Here is a 23,494-nt window from a genome sequence, read left to right as displayed (position 1 = left end):
GTAAGTGAAACACAAAAATAACTTGGCCTTGCATGCTGCCTTTCCAAAGAACAGGGCTTTGAGTCTCTGATGAGAATAAGTTCTGTTTCCGTACTACATTAAACTATATTTTTTTATATTGTACCTAGGTTAATGAAACGTACAAAAGAGCCATCACTGTAGTGACATTAATCTAGTTAGGAAGAGAGTATAACTGTGACTAAGTATGGAGGCTATGACCTTATATGAAATCTAGGGTTTTTTCCCATGAACGACAGTTTCCGTGATCTTTGTGTACATGTTTGTATTAGAGATTTATAGCCAAAAGGAAGGGAAATTTTCCTCTTCTCTTTGTTGAAGCTTAATGAAATAGACTATTATGACTCTAATATAAGCAGTGCTTAATAATAATAATAGTTCTTAACTAGCCCTTTCCTTCCATAGATTTCAAAGTGCTTTACAAAGGAAGGTAGTATCATTGTTCCCATTTTACAGATGGGAAAATTTAGGTACATGGCAGTGAAGTGACTTGTTCAAGGTCATATGGCATGTCAGTGGCAAAGTCAGTATTAGATTTATTGTGTCTTTACTCCAAATCCAGTGCCCTTCAGTTAGAAATACTGCCTTCTGACTTAAATGGGATTTGGGTCAGCGTAGAAAGGTACAATCCACCACTCAGTATATTTCCCCACTCCCTTCATTAAATTTTGCATGCAGTTGCTGGTTGGCATAAAACTGTGGGTATGACCTTCATATAAATATTTTGGGCCAAATTTGTTGCTGGTATCATTGCATTGATTTAATCAGAATTACAGCAGGGATGAATTTGGCCCTTTCCTTTAACATTTCTGATTTTAAAATGATTCTATTACTGTCAAGTGACAATTTAAGAGCTAGGATTTTCAGGTAGTGATTAACCAGAATCTATCTAATTATATAGGAGATCTGTCTCAGGTTGTTGCTCCCATTCACAATTCTATACTTGTTCTTTATTTTCCTGTTGGTAGAAGTAGAAACAGAACTTTGAAAGGTGGTCTCACTGTCTCCTAAGTCACAGAATGCCACCAGTACGCACTTGTTTTCTATCTCCAGAAGAGGATATAACACTTCTCAGTCTGGCTTCTATCACAGTAAAGAGTAAAGTAAATTATTAATCAAAACCTAGAACTTTTCATCCACTTCAGCACTAGCAGTTTCATTTTGCTATCTAGAAATCCCTTCCTAAGAAAGTCATGATAAGATTTTAAAAGAAAACAGGTCAAATTTTGCTGTCCTTTGCAGTGGTGTAAATCCCACAGAAGTCAATAGAAGTGTGTTGTTGTAAACGTGGAGAGAATCTGACTCTCAGAATTTACTCAGCACAAAGTTTGCTAGCTTCTCATTTTGTGATCTTTCAAAAGCTAAATATTCCTCACTTACTATAATTTTCTAAGCAAAATACTAAGAACATTAGCTGATTCAAACTAGATAGCTGTGCAAAAAGTATGAAATATAGTAAAACCAAACAAAATAGCAAAAAATTGGCATTTTTCTCACCCTTCCCTGCAGCCCCAACACACACATGCTATGGCCAAGATCTGCTGTCAGTTACAATGCTGCAACTCAATGGAACTTCGCCCCTCTTATTATGTAATTTACATTCATGCTAGCCTGAATCTCCATGCCTCTCTCCTCAGTGTTTCATTTCCCCTTCTTATTAAATTAATGGCGTGTAGTTGGAAAGACAGGCATAGAAACACAAGTGACATTGATTTGCAGCTTTAGGGTTAAAAAAATATCAATACAAAGTTGACTGAAAGGAATCTGAAGGCTATTTTCTCTCTGTGTTTGGTTGAGTGGGAGGAAGAGGAGTATTTTTATTTAAGCCTTAATTTTAATGCACCATCAAAATAAATTAGTTTCCTATTCCCTATACTGTCACTAATCCTAATGCACTCATATTAAGTGGTATTGTAGCCTCTTTTATAAGAGTTCCTTGTAATCCAGCATGAATCTGTCATTCAAATAAAATAGTGGCACATGTTCAGATGAATATTGGAGACTAAGAACTCAATGGGTAATGCTCTACTTTATCATCAAATTAAAGATGTTCCAGGATCAGTTAGAATCTAACTCCACTTCTTGCAGTTGCTTGGAAACATACTCAGGAATATTGCCAAGGTTATCATCACTGGGAAACTCAGGCTATTGAATTAGGCAAGGAAAAAATAAATGGGCAGAAATCTCAATTTCTGAGGAAAATGCAACAGAAGACACACAGAGTGAAATGTGAATTTCTCTAGTGCATGCTTTCTCTAGTCAGAATTGGCCCTCTGTGTCTGTGCCTTCTTATTCCAAATATTTGTTTTGCTCCTCCTCCTTGTGAGCATATTCTGTAGTATCTGAGTATCGCGCTATAAATAACATTTCTTGGTGTATCTGACCTGATTACTGGATCTGTGGAGGTAAGTGTGATGATCTTTGGGTTTCTTGTATATAGTCATATATAGCATTCCATTGTTGAAGCATTCCATTGTGTCCAGGAAGTTCATGTTGGTGTGGGAGTGCTCCAGAGAGAATTTGAGCGATGGATGGTGGTGGTTGAAGTTGTGATGGAAATCTATGAGGGAGTCTAGGTCACCTATCCATAGACCGAAAATATCATTGAGGCATTTCAGGTATATCACTAGTTTTGTGGCACATTTGTTCAGAAATTCTTTCTCGAGGTGGTCCATGAAAAGGTTGGCTTATTGAGGAGCCATCCTAGAACCCATGGCTGTTCCCATGGTGGATAAAGTGTTTGTTGTTAAATGTAAAATTGTTATGGGTGAGGATGAAATGGATGAGTTTGGAGAGGATTTCTGAGCAGTGTCCTTTATCTTGTAGATATTTGAGGCAGGCAGTGCTGCCATCATGGTGAGGGATGTTGGCATATAGGGAGGTGTGATGTCCATGGTGGCAAGGAGGTGTCCTGAGGGAGGTTGTTAGTGTTGCACAGTTTTTGGAGGAAATTAACTGTCTTCTGGAGGAAACTGGTCCTTTGTGTGGTGAGTGTTTTGAGGATGGCTTCTATGAGTCCTGACATTCCTGCAGTAAGAATGCCATGGCCAGATATGAGGGCTGCCTGGGTTGCATATCTTGGGAAGCATGTTGAAGATACCTGGGGTGGATTCATAGAATCATATGGTTGGAAGGGACCTCAGGAGGTCATCTAGTCCAACCCCCTGCTCAAAGCAAGACCAATCCCCAGACAGATTTTTGCCCCAGATCCCTAAATGGCCCCCTCAAGGATTGAACTCTCAACCCTGGGTTTAGCAGGCCAATGCTGAAACCACCGAGCTATCCCTCTTCCCCAATTAAGGAGTTTTTCACCCCAGATGGAACTTGAACCCACAATCTCTGGCTTAGGAAGCCAACATCTTATCCATTAGGCCACTGGGGCATGAAATTGTAGAGTTTCTCTTGGAGTTGTTTGGGGAAGAATTTGATTATGTCCTTAAATTCCTGTGTGAATTGTAGTGTGGGATCTTCTTTAAGTTTGTTTATAGTATGTGGTTTTGAGGAGTTGTTGGTTGGCCTTGTTGACATAGTCATCATGATTGAGATGATGGCACCCTCTTTGTCTGTTGGTTTGATCACTATGTTGTGTTAGGGACTGTCTTCTGGGTAGTGGAGAGATTGTGGTGGATATGTTTTGTTAAGGATTTCACAGTCAATTCTACCCCACGCCCCAAAGTCCCAAGCAGTTGATAGAATTTCAGGTTTCAGATTTTCTCATGTATTCAGTGGCTTAAAATGAATGAATTTGCCAAAGTTCCAGATTGTAGACCAACAAAAGCACGCAGTTTTGTCAGTTGATGTTACAAGTGTCTGTATATATACATTAGAAAATGCAGTTTTCTTTTTGCCTTCCTCTGAGGGGCAAAACTGAAGAGGACTGTGTCTCCTTGGTTTTGTTTTAGTGACTCTTTAAGATAAAATTCTCTCACATACCCAATGCTACAACAGGTTGCAATGCTTAATTATAAGGCCTGTTTTGTCACAGAGTTCTCTGGGACAATACAATATACATTAATTGGAGTAAAGTGAAAAATGATGCAAAATTGGCAGCCTTAATGATACTTCTGTGTTAGAAGCTGGCTTATTGTCATTAGTTACTTTGCTTGTTTTTCTAGCTGTGAGCCCTTTATACCTCCTTAACATGCTGTCTAGCCTATTTGCTCTTCCAATCATCATTCCATTTTATAAGGTAATTGCCCCCAGTTTTCTCTGCCCTCAAATACTTTATTTTTATAGAGATTCATGCAAAGTCTTTCCACCAATTATCTCTATTTTGATTACTCTAGGGCCTTGTCTACACTACGAGAGTAGTTCGATTTTACTTGCATCGAATTTTTGGAATCGATATTGCAAAGTCGAACGTGTGTGTCCACACTAAGGACAGTAATTCGACTTTGTGAGTCCACACTAACGGTGAAAGCGTCGACATTCGAAGCGGTGCACTGTGGTCAGCTATCCCACAGTTCCCGCAGTCCCCTCTGCCCATTGGAATTCTGGGTGTAGCCACAAAAGCCTTCTGGATAACAAAATGTGTCCAGGGTGCTTTTGGATAAGTGTCGTCATCCGTCCATCAGTCCCGCCCTCCCTCCCTGAAAGCGCCGGCGGGAAATCAGTTCGCGCACTTTTCCAGTCATTGACAGTGCGGACGCCACAGCACTGCGAGCATGGAGCACGCTGCGACCATCGCTGCAGTTGTGGCCGCTCTCAACGCCTCGCAGCTTATCATACAGGTTTCCCTGAGGCAGATGCAGAAAAGTCAGGCGAGGAGGCTAGGGCATCGCGGTGATGGCCTGAAGTCTGAGAGTAGCACAGACCTCTCAGAAAGCACGGGACCCAGCGCCGAGGACATCACGGTGGCAATGGGTCATGTTGATGCCGTGGAACGGCGATTCTGGGCACGGGAAACAAGCACTGAGTGGTGGGACCGCATAGTGCTGCAGGTCTGGGATGAATCCCAGTGGCTGCGAAACTTTCGCATGCGGAAGGGAACTTTCCTGGAACTTTGTGAGTTGCTGTCCCCTGCCCTGAAGCGCAATGACACCCGGTTGCGAGCTGCACTGACTGTCCAGAAGTGAGTGGCCATAGCCCTCTGGAAGCTTGCAACGCCAGACAGCTACCGGTCAGTCTCGAACCAGTTTGGGGTGGGCAAATCTACCGTGGGGGTTGTTGTGATGCAAGTAGCGAAGGCAATCGTTGATGTACTGCTGCCAAAGGTAGTGACCCTGGGAAACGTGGAGGCGATCATAGATGGCTTCGCAGCGATGGGATTCCCAAACTGCGGTGGGGCCATAGATGGAACTCACATCCCTATCCTGGCCCCGGACCACCAGGCCACCCAGTACATTAACCGAAAGGGCTACTTTTCCATGGTGCTGCAAGCACTGGTGGACCACAGGGGACGTTTTACCAACATCTACGTGGGATGGCCGGGCAAGGTTCATGACGCTCGTGTTTTCAGGAACTCTGGTCTGTTTAGACGGCTGCAGCAAGGTATTTACTTCCTGGACCACAAACTAACTGTTGGGGATGTGGAGATGCCTATTGTCATTCTCGGGGACCCAGCCTACCCGCTAATGCCCTGGCTCATGAAGCCCTATACTGGCGCCCTGGACAGTGAAAAGGAACTCTTCAACTACCGGCTGAGCAAGTGCAGAATGGTGGTGGAGTGTGCTTTTGGCCGTCTCAAGGGGAGATGGAGAAGCTTACTGACTCGCTGTGATCTCAGCGAAACCAATATCCCCATTGTTATAGCAGCTTGCTGTGTGCTCCACAATCTCTGTGAGAGCAAGGGGGAGACCTTTATGGCGGGGTGGGAGGTTGAGGAAAATAGCCTGGCTGCTGATTACGCACAGCCAGACAGCCGGGCGATTAGAAGAGACCAGCGGGAAGCGCTGTGCATCTGGGAGGCTTTGAAAGCTAAGTTCCTGAGTGAGCAGGGTAACCTGTGACTTTCAAGTTTGTGTACAGAGAAGCTGAACCTGCCCCCATTTCTTTACCCAGTTAATGTTGAATATCCTATCCAGTTACATACCCCCTTCACCCCTCTTCCAACACACGTTTCGAAATAAAAATAGTTCAACTTTGTTAATGCACACCGTTTTCTTTAATACTGTTTTCGCGGGAATTTTTTAAAACTGGGATGCAGACTGTGGTGCGGAGCGGGTGTAGTGTAGTGACGCGAATGAAGCTTCTAAACTCAAGGATTGACAGGCTCCGCTGCGGTGGGATGGTTGTTTCAACGGAGCCTGTCACCCCTCCTGATCGGGACTGTGTGTATGGGGGGGCTATGTGACTTTGTGGCAGGGGGAGGACGGTTACAGATCCCCTGCTGCGTGGCTCTGTGATCCTGCATAAGGACCGCCGCTTAAGATCTGTAACTGCCCTCCCCTGCCACAGAGTCACAGAGCAACCCACCCCCCACCACATAACATGAAAACCACCTCCCAGACTAACCAGGGTAACTAGTCACTGCATCACTGCACTGTGTATGTGCCCTGCTGCTGTACCTGCCCCCGCCTATGTACCCTGCCAAAGGTGACTGTCCTGTCCAATTACCAACCCCCTTTCCCCTCCTCCTCCAAAAGAACGTGATTGAAACAGTAGTTAACAGAAACGTATTTTTTATTATCAACTACACATGGATCTGGGAGGTGAAACTTGGACGGGGCCTTGTGTCAGGCGGGAAGGAAAGAACTTTTCAAATTTTGGGGAATGAGAGCCTTCTGCTACTAGAGCTCTCTGCAGGGGTGGAGTGAGAGTTAGCACGGACTCTGCAGCCTCTCCTTCTTTGCACTTTGGGTGAGGTGGGTATGGGACTTGGTGGCGGGGGAGGGCGGTTAGAGATAGACTGCAGCGGGGCTCTGTCCTCCTGCCTCCGTTCCTGCAGAACATCCACAAGGCGCCGGAGCGTGTCTGTTTGCTCCCTCAGTAGTCCAAGCAGCGTTTGAGTCGCCTGCTGGTCTTCCTGCCGCCACCTCTCCTCCCGATCCATGTTTGCTTGGTGCATTTGGGTCAAGTTCTCCCGCCACTGGGTCTGCTGTGCTGCCTGGGCTCGGGAACAGGCCATAAGCTCAGAGAACATGTCCTCCCGTGTCCTCTTCTTCCTACGCCTAATCTGCGCTAGCCTCTGGGAGTGTGATGCCAGGCTAGGTTGAGACAGTCGCAGATGGGGCTGTGGAAATGGGAAAAAGGGAGTGAATTCCTCAGAAAGATAAATGTAGTTGTGAACAAAGAACATAGTCTTTCTCTGTGAACAAGACCATGCACAGCACCTATCACATGCGCACTCAGCACAAGGTCGAATTCTCGGCCTTCGCATTCAGTGCCTGGGGTCTTGCACAGCACATTTGAGAAGCGGGGCAGCACAACGGAATTTCTGTTGCAGGCAGACATGGTAAGCCGTACACTTGTGGCAGTTTAAAACTTTTATATTACCACTGGCCTCATTTCACATTTAAAGCAATGTCAGTCCCTGCTGTCAGCAATCCGGCAAGCGGGAACTCTGCCCCTGTCCCACCCCCTCGCGGCTGTCCCCGGGAACGATCCCTTTCGGCTGCCCCTCTCCCGCCTCCACCGCGTGGCTGCAAACCAGCGGTTACAGTTCTGTCAAGGAACGGGAAAGCAGTCCCAACACTAACATTCCCCTACCTAATTCAAAGCAGGTCACCCTGGGCGACATCACCCTGATGAGGATCTCTGAGAGCGAGAGAGAAAGCCTCCAAAGACCAGGGCCGTATGCCGCCCTGCTGTGCAGAGCAATGATTCCCGAGTACTTGATAGTCTCGTGGCGCGGCAACGTGTCGTACTTCGGAGGACCCAATAAGGCCGCTCTCCCCAGGAACCTCATGCAACGGCTTTACAATTACCTCCAGGAGAGCTTCATCGAGATGTCCCAGGAGGATTACTGCTCTATCCCCGGACATATAGACCGCATTTTACTGTAGCTGCAGTAGCAGGGACTAAACAGTAGAGTGGCTTGGGCAGGACAATCACGGAAAACCGGACATTGCTAGATTTTTTTTTCAAAACTTGCACTGCCCATGACTGAACCGTTAAGCGCCTAGGGCAAAGTAATCATGAACAACCCATTCTTTTAATTGTTAATATTCCTGTTCTGTTAAAAGTAAATGTTTAGATGTTTACAACACTTACTGGCTGATCCTTCCCCAGATTCTGTGTCCGGGGTAATGGCTGGGGACGCTTGGTAGGGGATCTCTGTAAGGGTGATGAAGAGATCCTGGCTGTCGGGGAAATCAGCGTTGTGAGCGCTGCCGACTGCCTCGCCCTCCTCATCTCCTTCCTCATCTTCCCCGTCCCCTAACATGTCCGAGGAACCGGCCGTGGACACTATCCCATCCTCGGTCACTGGTGGGGTAGTGGTGGCGACCGCACCGAGGATGGAATGCAGTGCCTCGTAGAAACGGGATGTCTGGGGATGGGATCCGGAGCGTCTGTTTGCCTCTTTGGTCTTCTGGTAGCCTTGTCTCAGCTCCTTGATTTTCACGCGGCACTGCGTTGCATCCCGGCTGTATCCTCTCTCTGACATGTCTTTAGAGATCTTCTCATAGATCTTTGCATTCCGTTTCTTGGAGCGCAACTCAGAAAGCACGGACTCATCGCCCCACACAGCGATGAGATCCAAGACTTCCCGATCAGTCCATGCTGGGGCCCTCTTTCTATTCACAGACTGCACGGCCATCACTGCTGGAGAGCTCTGCATCGTTGCCAGTGCTGCTGTGATCTCCACGATGTCCAGACAGGAAATGAGATTCAAATTCAAATTTTCCCGGGGCTTTTCCTGTGTGGCTGGTCAGAGCATCCGAGCTCGTACTGCTGTCCAGAGCGTCAACAGAGTGGTGCACTGTGGGATAGCTCCCGGAGCTATTAGCGTCGATTTCCATCCACACCTAGCCTAATTCGACATGGCCATGTCGAATTTAGCGCTACTCCCCTCGTCGGGGAGGAGTACAGAAGTCGAATTAAAGAGACCTCTATGTCGAACTAAATAGCATCGCAGTGTGGACGGGTGCAGGGTTAATTCGATGTAACGGCGCTAACTTCGACATAAACGCCTAGTGTAGACCAGGCCTAGGAGTCAAGCTATATTTCTAGATCAATTAATCTTTTCTAGTTTTGATTGTATATTTTCCTACAGCACATTCAGTGGGAATGTAACCTTTTATCCCTTCAAAGGGATAGTCCTTACCAGTTTTTTTTAAAGTGAAGTATCTTGACTTTTTAAATCCAGTTATAGCTTCAGATATTTTGTATGGTTCATAAGCCATTAATAAATTCACTAGTAGTTATCCTTTGAGGTTTGATGATCCATTTTTATAGAGTCAAACAATACATTTTGATATTATAGTTTGTATTTCTCTTTGAGGACTTTCAATTAGTAAAAAGAATTGGCGGAAACTGCTGCTTATCCACAATAAAAAAAATTGCGATCTATAAAAAGAGATTATGGCTCATATTTGGAAATGTTAAAAGCTATTCAAAGGTCTTACCCAACACCCAACTGAAATTAGTTAAAGAACTCCCATTGATTTCAGTGGTTATTGGATCAAGCCTTGAAGGGTGTGATTTACACTCTTTGTAGTTGAGGACAAACTCAGGCTTGTGGGGCTCACGTCTTGCTAGAGCATGGGGGCCAGCCCGATCCAAGACATCTACACAGCAATGAAACAGCCCCACCCTGTGATCCTGACTTGGCTACCATGGGCCAGCAATGAATATGTAGTTGCTATGTAGACGTACCACAGAGCTCTTCTTCAGGTGTGAAGTCTGAACAGAAGTTGTTCCAATAAAAGATAGCCTGAGAGACAAGGTGGGTGAGGTACTAACTTGTTACATTTTGGCTTTGTAATGTACATCTTGATACAAATAAGTGCTGTATATATTAGAGGTGGGCCTGAACCAAAATCCCACATTCAGAATGCTCCCAAACTGCAGGGGAGTTTGGCTCCAAAGTTAAGCTTTGTGGCTCTCTTTTAAATAACACTTTGTATCTAAAGATCCCAACATGCTCCACAAACTATAGATATGATATAACTACACCAGTATCTGCAGTCACCACTGAAGAGAGAGGGGGGAAGAGATGGCAGCCTTTAAGCAGTCCTTAGCAATACTCCACAGCGATTCAGCATAAAATACAAGAAGATTAGTTGGAATATTTTGAGTTATGAACATTTGTCCTGTGTGTGCTAAAATATATAACCAGAAAGCTTAACCCCTTTCTTTGAGTTATTTGAGGTTTAGTGCCAGAGTAAATACTAATATTAGTAGCATGAATAGAAAGAAGACATTTGTAAATTGGGTTAAGAACTGGCTAATTGACAAAAAGACTATAAAAAGTTGTCAGTAGGGGATTATCATTGAATGGAGGTGTTTCTAGTGGGGTTCTGCATGGATTGGTACGAAGCCTGACACTATTCAACATTTTCATCAATGATCTGGAATTAAATATGAAATGAATGCCAATAAAATTTGCAGATGACACAAAGATTGACAGAAAGGTAAACACTGATGAGGACAGAGCAGCCATACAGAGCGGTTCACTTGGTATACTGGGCTCATTCAAACAAAATGTGTTTAAATACAATCACATGCAAAGTTATGCATCTGGGAATCAGAAATGTAGGCCAGACATACAGAACAGGGGGCTGTATCTTGGGAAGCAGTGAGTCTGAAAAGGATCTAGTGGACAAGCAGTTCAAAAAGAGAAATGATGTGGCAAAAAGGGCTAATTTAATCGATTCACATGGCATATCTTTTAATTCATTCATACAGCAACCCTAAAGATATTGCCATTGCATTACAGGATGGAGTATTTTTATATGTTCAGTTTCTCATGTAACATGCTAAATGTATCAAATGAACTGTTTTTTAATAAAAAGAAGAACAGGAGGACTTGTGGCACCTTAGAGACTAACAAATTTATTAGAGCATAAGCTTTCGTGGACTACAGCCCACTTCTTCGGATGCATGAGTGGGCTGTAGTCCACGAAAGCTTATGCTCTAATAAATTTGTTAGTCTCTAAGGTGCCACAAGTCCTCCTGTTCTTCTTTTTGCGGATACAGACTAACACGGCTGCTACTCTGAAACCTTTTGTTTTTTAATAAGTATTCTGACATGCACAAAGCAATAAAACTATAACTCCCCTAACAGTTTCTGGTATTCTAACAGATGAAACTAGAGTAATTCTTATGATTAACACACCCATACAGTCTAACTGTTCTAAGTTGCATGAAAGTAAGTTACATTTCTATTGTCTTGGAGTTTTTTAATAAAGTGAATTAATTTTAAGTCTGACAATTACAACTCTCCAACATAGCTTATCATTCGTGTTGAGTCGGTAGTGCTGTGCAGGAAGCCTGCCTGTGCCTGCCTTTTTTTTTTTTTTTTTGCCTTTCTAGTATTCAGTACACATAAAAATTGCAATATGTGCTTAGATTTAATTCATTCAGGCTGTCTGCAAGGATTACTCAAACTAACATGTCATTTTTAAAGTCTTAATGAAGAACAATGACAAATATTGAATGATTTTTGTCATCTTCCACAAAAATATTGAATACCAAGCAAGTATAGCAGACATTGAAAATATATTTGAATAGATGTCTGGGTCAGGAATCAAATTTATATTAAAACAAATACCATGAGCTGATTTAGCAAAGGGACTTGGGTGTTGACTGATCCCAGTTTTTTTTTTTTAATTCTTTCATTTATTTTTCCACAAAGACTCTTGAAATCTCAAAAACACTTCATGAGTCAGTTTGTGAACTATCTTAAAGTTGTAAAGATTATTAATAAATGATGAGCTCATTTCCATAGATGTTTTCTGATCACCTTATTATTTGGTCAGAATGTACAAGACCGCATCCATGGCTTCACTATGTGTCTACAATATATCTATCATAAAATTCCCATTGGAAGCAGTTTTGTGAGCGCCAGTGATTTAGATTTAAGTGATCTCTTGAGTTGTGGTTAAATGTTCTTATTTTATATTCCTTCAGCTGTGCTCTATAGCAAAGCACATTTATCCCTTTCTCTCACTGGTCTTCAGTAGGAATCTTTGACTACAAGGCATTGTGCCCGCACAGGGGTTGAAATGCTTCTCGATCTCTTGCACTAACACATTTCAGGGCTGCCTTTCAAAGAGGCCTCAATTACGATTTCATCTTTGTCCATGCATCAGGCTTTACCTGGCTACATGTGCAGTTGGTGGATGCTCAGGTGTTAAAATCATTTGTCCACCTGTTCAGGAATTAGTGCTGCCAAGTGTGTACCTAGGTGCTCTCACACACAACTTTTCACAAACCTAGAAAGAGGTCACTGTTTGAAAATCAGTCTCTGGGTGTCTTATATGCTATGGGCCCACCTGGCTGCACAGATGTGGAGGAGTAAACAAGAATCTTTCCTACCCCCCACACAGCACAAAAGCGGCACACCACATCAGGGACTGCATGCTCCTGGACCCATTCCCACCCATCCTGAAAGCAGGATATGAAAAAGGAGGCAAAGAGGGATGGAGAAGCAGAACCCTGGCTGGGCAATGCAGATCTGAACCACCCATGCTAAGGCTTAAGAGCCACAAGCCAGGCATACATATGTTTCTGCGTGCAGGATTGCATGTAACAAAGTTGTGACAGTTGAACCACGGGCTTGGTTTAGCAATAAAGTAAAGCAAGAAGAAGCAGTGACTTCCTCATCTCAATAGCAGTCACAACAGTAGCAGCTGAGGTGGGACCGGGGACAGTGATGCAAACAGCAAGTTTACTTGTGTTTTGTTTTGGGTTTTTGTTATTGAATTGTGCTGTGGAATGCATAGAACCCTCAGCAGTCACAGTAATATTTGAGTCTGGAGGGTTTTTTTTTTTTAAATACATGAGAACTGTAATTAGCCTTTGGGTGGCATCAGTACAGAGAGCAGACATCCTAGGTTCCTTCCCAATTCACCAAGGCCCTCATCCAACTCCCATTAAAGCCAGAGGAGCTGTAAGACTGTCATTGACTTCACTGGGAATTGCATTGGGCTACTGTCAGAGCCTCTCATCTGGATTTTTATTTTCAAACTCTTTGCCTATAAAACAACTTATGTCAATTATTTTGTAAAGGGCACAAGAGCAGAAAGAAGCACTGCTTTATTGGTCGAACATTGTATCCTTGAACTGAAAAGTTATTTTTGGATTCTGAAAAAAGGCCAGCCATTTTTAAAAGAGAAACCGAAGCGACTTCAAGAACTCAAAAGCAAAACAGACAAGGAAGTCTTGATAATTTAAAGGCAGGGTTGGTTCTTTCATTGTAGCAGAACAGGTCATTGCCTAGGGCAGCAAAATATTAGTGTCAGTAGAATGTTCAGTAACAGTATGAGTGACAGAGGTTAGGTAAGGGGTGTTTTACCAGTACCCTAAAAGCAGCAGAAACCCTAAAGCCAGCCCTGTTCAAAAAGTAAGAAATTATACCTAGGTACTGCTGCCTCAACCAAAATAATGGGGATGAGAAACAATTAGCAAGAGAATTAATAAAATTCAAAGGGTAAATAAATGCTGAAACAGTAAGCAATATTTTAAAATACCAGATTATGTGGGGTGGAGGATCAATAAGCTATTTCTTTAGGGATGAAGCCATTTACAACTATTTCTTGATTTTTTTTTTTTAAAGAAGGAAATACTTTCTAGAAGAGCAATAAATAGAGTTTGTTGCCAGATAGTTTGTCAACTGATTATCAATTTTTCATGCACACAGAATTAATTTGCTGCTTGTCACTGAATAGAATATTGGGATAGCACTGGGGGATTAGTGTTTGAATAAAGAGAGAAATTAATTCAAAATCTGTCAAAACTAAAACTAGGATTTTTTCAATGCCAAGTTAATTCATTGTATTTACTTGTAAATAGCAGTTACAATGGAATTTGGCTCTGTAGAACCAAAGACACTAAAAGGCTGTACTAAGAATCAGACCAAGCTACATGGGCATGTGTTTTTTTTTTTTTTTTTTTTAATTAATTTAATTTTAGTTGACAATCTCGCATGGTGAAAGTGTGACACTTCATCTGGGCATATTGGACCTGCCCATCTTGAAGACATTTCTTCAACAGTATCACTTAAATGGATGTGATAAAATCATCCCTTTGAGCTACATCTTTATCAAGAAGTGTCTTATTACAGCTTAATAAATAAATGCATGCCGGGGGCACAAGTTCACTTGCACTGGGACTTTCAAAATTAAAAATGTCGCTCTTGATTATTTGCAGTGTTGAAAAAACATCCCTCTGGGTTTACTGTTCTGGAGTACAGACTAAATTAGGCCTTGTCTACACTAGGGAATTCATAAGTTCTGAGCAGAGAGGTAGAGGACAGTGTTAGAAATGTATGCATCTTGTCCACAGTAGCCCTCCCACCATTGCTACTACCAACGGAACGGTACTGGTGCAGAAAAACACAACATAAAACATGTAGGGCTCAGTCCTGCTGTCTGTTACATCAAATTTACATTGGAATTACTCCTCTGACTTCAGAGAAGTTGATCCTGATTTACTTTGGCATTATGGAAAACAGAATTAAACTAGCCCCCTCCACACAAATGGGTGAAATCATTTGCTCTCTACTCAGCTTTTATTCAGTCGTTACTCAGGCAAAGTTCCCACTGAAGTCAGTAAGATGTGAAAAGACAGTGTGAAAGGACTTTAGGGTCTGGACACACTGGCATTGGAATGTGTCTGAGGAATAACCAAAGGAAGAAACAGTGAGTGAGCAAGGTCCTTGGGATATGGTCCAACATTCTCTGTTTCTTTATATATTTTTATTTACAAATATGCTGAGCTGTGCTATTAGACCAGGGCTGATTTTAAATGGCCTTTTAATATTCTGTGAAAGCTGTCCAATAAATAGGAATCTCCTTGCCCATGAAAATCACAGCAGGGAAACTGGGTTTTCATGAATAATGCACTACAGTTAGGTGCATTCAAGAATCAATTACGATGTAAATGTTTTAAGTATTTTAGCAAAAAGAACAAGGAGTACTTGTGGCACCTTAGAGACTAACAAATTTATTTAGGCATAAGCTTTCATGGGCTAAAACCCACTTCATCGGATGCATGCAGTGGAAAATACAGTAGGAAAATATATATACACAGAGAACATGAAAAAGTGGGTGTCGTCATACCAACTCTAACGAGACTAGTCAATTAAGGTGGGCTATTATCAGCAGGAGAAAACAGTTGACAAGAAGGTGTGAGTAACAGTAGGGGGAAAATTAGCATGGGGAAATAGTTTTTACTTTGTGTAATGACCCATCCACTTCCAGTCTTTATTCAAGCCTAATTTAATGGTGTCCAGTTTGCAAATTAATTCTAGTTCTGCAGTTTCTCATTGGAGTCTGTTTTTGAAGTTTTTTTGTTGAAGAATTGCAACTTTTAGGTCTGTAATTGAGTGACCAGGGAGGTTGAAGTGTTCTCTGACTGGTTTTTGAATGTTCTAATTCTTGACATCTGATTTGTGTCCATTTATTCTTTTGCGTAGAGACTGTCTGGTTTGGTCAATGTACATGGCAGAGGGGCATTGCTGGCACATGATGGCATATATCACATTGGTAGATGTGCAGGTGAACAAGCCTCTGATGGTGTGGCTGATGTGATTAGGTCCTATGATGGTGTCCCTTGAATAGATATGTGGACAGAGTTGGCAACGGGCTTTGTTGCAAGGATAGGTTCCTGGGTTAGATGTTTTGTTGTGTGGTATGTGGTTGCTGGTGAATATTTGTTTCAGGTTGGGGGGCTGTCTGTAAACCTGTCTCCCAAGATCTGTGAGAGTGAGGGATTGTCCTTCAGGATAGGTTGTAGATCCTTGATGATGGCTGGAGAGGTTTTAGTTGGGGGCTGAAGGTGACGGCTAGTGGCATTCTGTTACTTTCTTTGTTGGGCCTGTCCTGTAGTAGGTGACTTCTGGGAATTCTTCTGGCTCTGTGAATCTGTTTCTTCACTTCAGCAGGTGGGTATTGTAGTTTTAAGAATGCTTGATAGAGATCTTGTAAGTATTTGTCTCTGTCTGAGGGATTGGATCAAATGCGGTTGTATCTTAGAGCTTGGCTGTAGACAGTGGATTGTGTGATGTGGTCTGGATGAAAGCTGGAGGCATGTAGGTAAGTATAGCTGTCAGTAGGTTTCCAGTATAGGGTGGTGTTTATGTGACCATCGCTTATTAGCACTGTAGTGTCCAGGAAGTGGATCTCTTGTGTGAACTGGTCCAGGCTGAGGTTGATGGTGGGATGGAAATTGTTGAAATCATGGTGGAATCCTCAAGGGCTTCTTTTCCATGGGTCCAGATGATGAAGATGTCATCAATGTAGCTCAAGTAGAGTAGGGGCGTTAGGGGACGAGAGGTGAGGAAACGTTGTTCTAAGTCAGCCATAAAAATGTTGGCATACTGTGGCACTGCTATGGGTACCTGCATGGCCCCACAGTATGCCAACATTTTTATGGCTGATACAGACTAACATGGCTACCACTCTGAAACCTGTTAAGTATTTTAGTTACCCATTACACACATGGGCCCTGATTCATATGCTATGTAATATTTCATGTTTAATTAACTAGGTCTTTTATTTTTATTTTTACTCTTTGATTTGAAATCCAGCTTATGTTCCTTTACGCAGAAAAATGTTGCAGGTTAATCACAACTCTCTGAAATGTCCATGTGAGACTTAATGCTACACATCGTATTTGTGGTAGATACCCAGCAATACACTGGCACATCACTATGGCCTTGATTCAGCAAGGTACTAAAAAACGATGTACCTAGCTTAAAGCATGTGCATAGCCCAACTGAAGTCAATGGGCTTAAAGTTAGCCTATGTCTGCACCCTGAGCTAGCAGTGTGATTTCCCCGCTCGTGTAGGTATATTCACTATAGATCTCACAGAGCTAGCACAAGTATAAATATTAGTGTAACGGCATTAGCATGGGCATCAACAGCGGTGGCATGGCTAAGTACAAACCCACCTGAAACCAGTGGGTAGGTGCTCAGCATGGCAAAGCCGTGCCTCCACTGGCACTGCCTGTGATACTGCAGCTATACTACTTATACTCGCGCTAGCTCAATGAGAGGTAGCCCAAGTATGTCTGCAGGAGCTGGGAATCACACCCCTAGCTTGTATTGTAGTTGTAGCCTTTGTCATGTACAGGCCCCAATTCAGCAAGGTGCTTTTAGCATTCTATAGTATAGTCATTAAAATGTGAACTAGCCACTCTGTCCTAATAAAATATGTTGCATGCAGTCTTGTTATGGCCATGTTGGCTCCAGGATACTAAAGAGACAAGGTGGGTGAGGTAATCTCTTTTATTGCACCAACTGCTATTGGTGAGAGAGAGAAATTCTCAAGCTTTCATAAAGCTCTTCTTCTCAAAATTGTGATTGGCATCTACTAGTTTTTTTCTAGGACAAAACAGAGCATGAATACTTGCTAGATGGAGGAGGAATTGATAACTGCCCTGTGACAATGACAGAAATGTAGAAACACTGTGCAGGTAAGGTAATATTAATTTATTTTAGACAGTGAGGCACCAACATATAGGAGATAAGCGTCTCAAAAACAGGGTTTTAGGTTACTGTTGTGCCCAATTATTTTTACTGTGCAGAAAAGCATTAGGTTTTTTGAATCAGTAAAAATATTTGATCTTAAATTAAATTTATGGAGATATCCCATCTCCTAGAACTGGAAGGGACCTTGAAAGGTCATTGAGTCCAGCCCCCTGCCTTCACTAGCAGGACCAAGTACTGATTTTGCCCCAGATCCCTAAGTGGCCCCCTCAAGGATTGAACTCACAACCCTGGGTTTAGCAGGCCAATGCTCAAACCACTGAGCTATCCCTCCCCCCAAATTTTTTAAATTTAAAGCTTACAGTCTAAATGGTATTAATGAATATAATAACTGGAGCAACAACACCGCAGACACAGGAAAATAGGGATACATTGGTGAGATCAACACATGAAGGCTTTGCAGATAGAGTATGTTTTAAGGTGGCATTTGAGGCCTGATCCATTGTGCACTAAAGTCAACAAGAGTCTTCCAGTTGACTTCAATGGTCAATTGATCAGGCCTTTGAAGAAGGAGGGAAGAGAGAGAATGCTTGGTCCATGGGAAGTGGAACCTGTTTAGGTGTAAGGGGCAGCATAGAAGGAGATCCTGAGCAGTTAGGATAGAGGATCTGAAGGTGGTGTGGGATGAAATGAGAGCAGAGACTTAGGTAGGGACAGACTTGTAAAGAGACTAGAAGGTAACAAGAGGGAACTGAAACTGATAAATTACTAAGAAATGCCTCCAAAATGACCAGAGACAAAGGTATGTTCATGCAGTATAACCTGCTTTACCCAGTTGTTGAACTTGCTACAACTTTCTGGGCCTGGTGTCTCCAAGATCTGGACCCTCAGTTGATGGACCTGCTGACCAACACAGCCCAGGCCCCCCACCATACTCTCTCTGAGAAGCAACTAAACCTGACTTCCCTTCCATCTAATGAGTGTATTTGCAACACCATGCATGACCCCCTAACCGAAACCTGGAGAAGCAACTTGGTCACCCTCCTAGTAGCATGTGTAATATAGACCTGTGCTCCTTATCCTTCAGTGCAATGAATATTTAAAGCTTATTCTAGATACTCTTCGGGTAAAATTAAATCTCTTCAGGGACCTCTTAATGATGGCTTGCTCCTGTCCATAGAAACAAGCTTCAAGCTGGCTGTTGAGAGCCTTCTCTAATGCAGGGAGATTGAGGTCAAGCAGGAGTTGGAGGAGTTACGAAGATAATATGAAGCGTCCTTGAGTGTACAGGAGCAGAGCGCTATGTGCTTTAAGTGAGGTACTCACCTTAAATAAATGAATGTTGAGGATTGTGGTTATATCACCAAACCAGTCCTTCTCAGTTTCGTTAAAGGACACATAAGAGGATGCCAGAAGAAAGGCAAAACCCACTTATAAGTACAAAGTACATCTCAAAAAGAAGAGTTTGTTTTAAGGCCGAGTTGAGAGTTAGAACCTGTAATTGTGTCCTTGCCAACTGAATTTTTGTTTCAGTAGTTGCTCTAGTATCCCGTAAAAGGAAATATTTAGTATGATAAATCCCAGTGTAATCCCTTGCCCTGTTTTCATAAACCCAACTCTTCTCTGTGGAGCGGAAGAGTATTGGCCATTTGTTCTATCTTTTAAATAAGATATTTGAAAGAAATGCAGAAAACGTAGTGCCATGTTACATGCTTAGCATGGACTCTCCCTCTCAATTCTCATTCATCATAATAAATGCTGTGGCATGCTGCCTGCATGCCCACATGCTTCATTTCAGACCTGATGCATCTTCTTTCTCTTCATAATCATGCTTAGCTTATCAAGGTGGATGAAGTAATATCTTTTATTGGACCAACTTCTGCTGGTGAGAGAGACAAGCTTTTGAGTCACACAGAGCTCTTCTTCAGGTCTGACAGGTGAACCTCAAAAGGCTCACAGTACATAATAAGAACTGAAAAGTACAACTGCCTAGCTGAATTACCTGCTCCTCTAAAGTCTGCAGAACTGAGTGGGAAGTCACTGGAATTAATAAGGAGAAATAAAAGTTAGCTGAACCTGTTTAACCTGTAGCCTATAGGACTAACCTGCTTGCTTGCAAATATGTATCTTTTCTTATAGTTTAAGTCAATGGTTCCCAAACTTGTTCCGCTGCTTGTGCGGGGAAAGCCCCTGGCGGGCCGGGCCAGTTTGTTTACCTGCTGTGTCCACAGGCTCGGCCGATCGTGGCTCCCTGTGGCCGCGGTTTGCTGCTCCAGGCCAATGGGAGCTGCAGGAAACGGTGGCCAGCATGTACCTCAGCCCGTGCTGCTTCCAGCAGCTCCCATTGGCCTGGAGCAGCAAACCACGGCCACTGGGAACTGCGATTGGCCGAACCTGCGGACGCGGCAGGTAAACAAACTGGCCTGGCCCGCCAGGGGCTTTCCCCGCACAAGCGGCGGAACAAGTTTGGGAACCACTGATTTAAGTATTTGGTTTATTGTAATAGGTTTATAGATCTATATTAAAGTAAGTTTGGCTGTAATGCAAGAGACCTACAGGCCAAATCCTGTATGTTAAGCTAAGGCAAAGTTAGCATATCTATATTAAGACCGTTTACTCAGAAAGTAAAGTTGACCTATAACTTGTTAACTAAATAGATAAGTACCCACGCCTATGTCTATGACCTTTTATCTAGACTAATAGACAATGGAGAATGGCATAAGGAGTTTTTCAATGTTGTACCCACAGACTTAACAGATACACCACAAGGAAACATATGTGCGTAGGTACATGTCATCAATACGCACATACATACTAGCCTATGGGGTAAGTGTACTCTAACATTTTGTGGGTGAGGAATGAAATTTGGGCGTAGGAGGAAGGATTTCTGGAACTTTGCCCTATAAAAGAGGTGACCCACCTCGATAGAGTACTCCATTCTCACTTACTTCCTCCACTCTCTCTATCTATTCTATCTATCTATGATGACTGCTACTATTAATAGGCTGTACTTGTTCTTCTTAAACTTTAAGTTTCAAGGGAACTAGGCTAAGCTTGGTTTCCCTAAGTTTTATTCTTAGTTTTGTTTATTAGGTTTTGATTTTAAGTTTAAGTTAGTCAAGTAAACCCTAATTTAGTTTTGATAGCTCTTAGCATTAGATTTTTCTAAGCACTGCATCCCTCACTCAAGAATTGAGAAACCTGAACTGCAAGGCTGGTCCTGTGTCTCTTACCACAAGGTTATCAAGGAAGGGTGTGAGTATATTAACCAAAGCGTTGTTGCATATAATACTATTTTATCATATGTATCTTTTGAATAGCAGTAATACAACTGTAAATTTGTAACTCTGATTATTTTACCATTTACTTACTATTATTGTTTTTAATAAAAAGTCTTTAAGGCTATATCTGTCTCAGTGTGAGCTTTCTGTCATACCCCCGAGGGTCCTTGTAAATTCTGTGGAGCCTGATTCGGGACAAGAACTTTAGTGACTAGATTCTACCCAGACCTATGGGCTTGATTAGGTCCACTGACAACAGAATGGTGACTTTACTGGTTACTGGACCGGTTTGTAACAAGGAGACTATTACTCATGAGTAATCCAATTTATTTCAATGTGATTATTTGATACGTATGATATGACTCTACATGAGGACCAGGGGCAGCAGGTTTGTAGAAATTTTGGTGATGCCCAGAATGCCCAGAGCCCACCTGCCTAAGGCTCTGGGAGGGAGTTTGTGTCGGGGGGAGGAGGGCTGAAGTGCAGGCCCTGGGCTGGGGCATGGGATTGGGGTGCAGGATTTGGGAAGGAGTTTGGGTGCAGAAGGGGTGAGAATTTGGGCTCTGGGAGGGAGTTTGGGTGGGGGAGCGGGTCTAGGGTGCAGGCTCTGGGATGGAGTTTGGGTGCTGGATGCAGGCAGGGGGTGAGGGTGTAGGAGGGGATGAGGGGTGCAGGCTCTGGGATGGAGCAAGGGGTAGGAGTGTAGGAGGGGTGCAGGCTCTGAGATGGAGTTTGGGTGCAGGCTCTGGGAGGGAGTTTGGGGGCAGGAGAGGGTGTGTGGGGAAGGGGGTGGGGGTGCAGTCTCTGGGATGGAGTTTGGGTGCTGGGTGCAGGCTCCGGGCCGGGGGTGGGGATGCAGGAGGGGTTGACGGGTGCAGGCTCTGGGACAGAGTTTGGGTGCAGGCTCTGGGGTGGGGCTGGGGGTGCAGGCTCTGGGAAGGAGTTTGGGGGCAGGAAGGTGTGTGGAAAGGGGTTGCAGGCTCTGGGAGGGAGTTTGGGAGGGGTGTGTGTGGGAAAGGGGTGGGGATGCAGGCTCTGGGAGGAGGTGTGGGGGATGCAGTGCTTACCTGGGGCTCCTAGGCAGGGCGGGCCGGGGGGCCTCTGCACGCTGCTACCCTCAGGCACTGCCCCTGCAGCTTCCTAATGCCCATAGGGGCACTTGGGGTGGGAGCAGCGTGCATGGACAGAAACCTGACCCACCCCGCCCAGGGGCTGCAGGGAGGGGCCGGTAGCCACGTGGAGCAAGCAGGCAGGAAGCCACTCAGCTTTGCTGCGCTGCCAGTGGTGGGTGGGGGCCACGGGCCATTTTAAATCACCTGGGAGACGCACGGGGGGGGGGAGCACCTGGGAGCGGAAGGCGGGGACGAAGGAAAGACCCGGCCTCAAACATTGCCAGAGCTGGGCCCTGGGCTAGAAATATTCCTGGTGCCCAGGCACCACGGGCCCATAGAACTTGCCACCCATGATGAGTACAGGTAATAAAATCTATCCTAAAGGGATTGGGTTTGGCTCAAGGCTGATCTGATGTCTGTGTGCTCAGATGTTAGCGAGACAAGGTGGGTGAGATAATATCTTTTATTGGACCTCACCCACTTTGTCTGTCTAATATCCTCAGACCAACATGGCTACAACTATACTGCATGCTCTGATGTTCTCCTAATTTAATTGAAATCAGGCTGGTTCTTTTGCTTAGTGATGATATTTTGCCTCCTACATAAGGGAACTGAATATTTTTAAATAATTTTTTTAGGATAGATGAAAGCATATAATTTTGTTCAAATAGCAAATTACTCTTCTCTTTTAGCAGAGTGTAACTCGTGTGGCCAAAATAGGTTGGATTAGCTAAACCTGATCATCTCAGTTGAGACATTCTCTTCGTTCTCTTTATTGGGAATCTAGCTTCTGCTTGATGACAGCTGATCTTTTCTTCTAGCGTATAATCCATATTTTTTCACATTATTCAACAGCTAGTGTTTAAATTCTGTGGTGCTGTTTAAAAAGAATAAAGGATGTATGTAATTATGAAGCTGGAGAAGCTGTTATATATTATTGGGGAAGAAATAAAAGACATCACTTTTACAGCTATAGCACACTGTCTTGCCAGAGATATCTATGTAGAGTTACTGATTGCTTAATAGTTTGCAACAAATACAGATTAATAAATGGAAATATTGTGCCCCATGTACAGTGTGCAGGATAAGAAAAACATTTAATCTCTTTAAGCTACAGATGGCAGAATAGACTCCTTTAAACATAGTTAATAGTTTCATGTTAGAATAACATTAAGCATTTCACATGCTCTTCAAACTATAAATTTGTCTTGTAATCTTATCTGACAGAATTTCAGGGCCTGACCTGCTGCAGCTGAAGTCAAAGGAAATTTTGCCATTGACTTCAGAGAAAGCAGGATAAGACCCTAAGGAACAAGTTTTTCATGCTTGGAGTTAAAGGTTTTGTCCATGTAATAGCTACTGATGGTATTTTTGTCCAAGTGACTGAACTCTATAGGAATCCTCTACTCTAGTTAGATGATTGAGGCATGAGAATGCGATCTTTTCCTGAACCCCGCATTACAGTAACAGAATAGGCATCCTAATAGCTAGCTGCTTCCAGTGAGCAACGAGAAGGTGGCGGTAATCTGTTGTGGCTCAAGTTTAAG

At 43.4% G+C, this 23,494-nt stretch overlaps 2 protein-coding genes across 4 annotated transcripts in view; one reads left to right on the top strand and one right to left on the bottom strand.

The window, feature by feature from the left end:
* SH3GL3 (SH3 domain containing GRB2 like 3, endophilin A3) overlaps positions 1–23,494 on the top strand; it is an 88,183-nt gene that overhangs the window by 13,863 nt on the left and 50,826 nt on the right. The window lies entirely within an intron of this gene.
* LOC135973912 (myb/SANT-like DNA-binding domain-containing protein 2) lies at positions 6,669–9,096 on the bottom strand. The gene is made up of 2 exons (XM_065559354.1): positions 8,170–9,096; positions 6,669–7,189 (listed from the first exon to the last, which is right to left on the bottom strand). The coding sequence occupies exons 1-2, from the start codon at positions 8,735–8,737 to the stop codon at positions 7,164–7,166; spliced, it is 594 nt and encodes a 197-aa protein (XP_065415426.1). The 5' UTR covers positions 8,738–9,096; the 3' UTR covers positions 6,669–7,163.

The sequence above is a fragment of the Chrysemys picta genome, chromosome 10 (genome assembly GCF_011386835.1).
Source record: "Chrysemys picta bellii isolate R12L10 chromosome 10, ASM1138683v2, whole genome shotgun sequence".
In the NCBI taxonomy this organism is placed as follows: domain Eukaryota; kingdom Metazoa; phylum Chordata; order Testudines; family Emydidae; genus Chrysemys; species Chrysemys picta.
The sequence above is the reverse complement of the archived record's forward strand: the minus strand, read 5'-3'. Positions and strand labels throughout refer to the sequence as shown.